The sequence below is a fragment of the Apaloderma vittatum genome, unplaced genomic scaffold, assembly GCF_000703405.1.
Source record: "Apaloderma vittatum isolate BGI_N311 unplaced genomic scaffold, ASM70340v1 scaffold25565, whole genome shotgun sequence".
NCBI classification, from domain to species: domain Eukaryota; kingdom Metazoa; phylum Chordata; class Aves; order Trogoniformes; family Trogonidae; genus Apaloderma; species Apaloderma vittatum.
Window position 1 is genome coordinate 9,992 of NW_009716871.1, and position 357 is coordinate 10,348.

The 357-nt window shown below is 66.1% G+C and overlaps 1 protein-coding gene across 1 annotated transcript in view; it reads left to right on the forward strand.

Annotated features, from left to right (window-relative positions):
• Positions 1 to 234: 234 nt before the first annotated feature.
• The window catches only part of LOC104274163 (multidrug and toxin extrusion protein 2-like), a gene marked incomplete at its 3' end in the record, with an annotated part of 4,958 nt that continues 4,835 nt past the window's right edge, over positions 235 to 357 (forward strand). Inside the window, 2 exon segments of the mRNA XM_009869705.1 lie at positions 235 to 318; positions 320 to 357. The exon segment at positions 320 to 357 is cut by the window's right edge and continues 40 nt beyond it. Coding sequence (XP_009868007.1) covers positions 235 to 318; positions 320 to 357 — 122 coding nt within the window.

Here is a 357-nt window from a genome sequence, read left to right on the forward strand (position 1 = left end):
GCGCTGTGTGCTGTGTCTGGGCTCCCCTGCTCGGCACAGGACCCTGCCCGGGCTCCATGCCCTGCCCTGACCCGCTGCCCATCACCAGCCCAGCGTCAGGCAGCACACGACCAGCTCACCCGGCCCCGGTTGAAGTTCACCCCGCTGTGGTTACACATTGCTCAACACGACAGAGTGGTATTAACGGAGAGCGGAGGAAGAGGATTTGTTTCACTCCCCTGGCAGAGCAGCAGCATGAAGGAGGAGAATCTCCCCGAGGAGAACGGCTTCAGCGAAGGGATGGCCACCGGCCAGCGCGATCTCACACCCGGCAGCTGCAGGCAGGAAACCCCCCGGCGTCCGGGCCCGGGCCCCGCC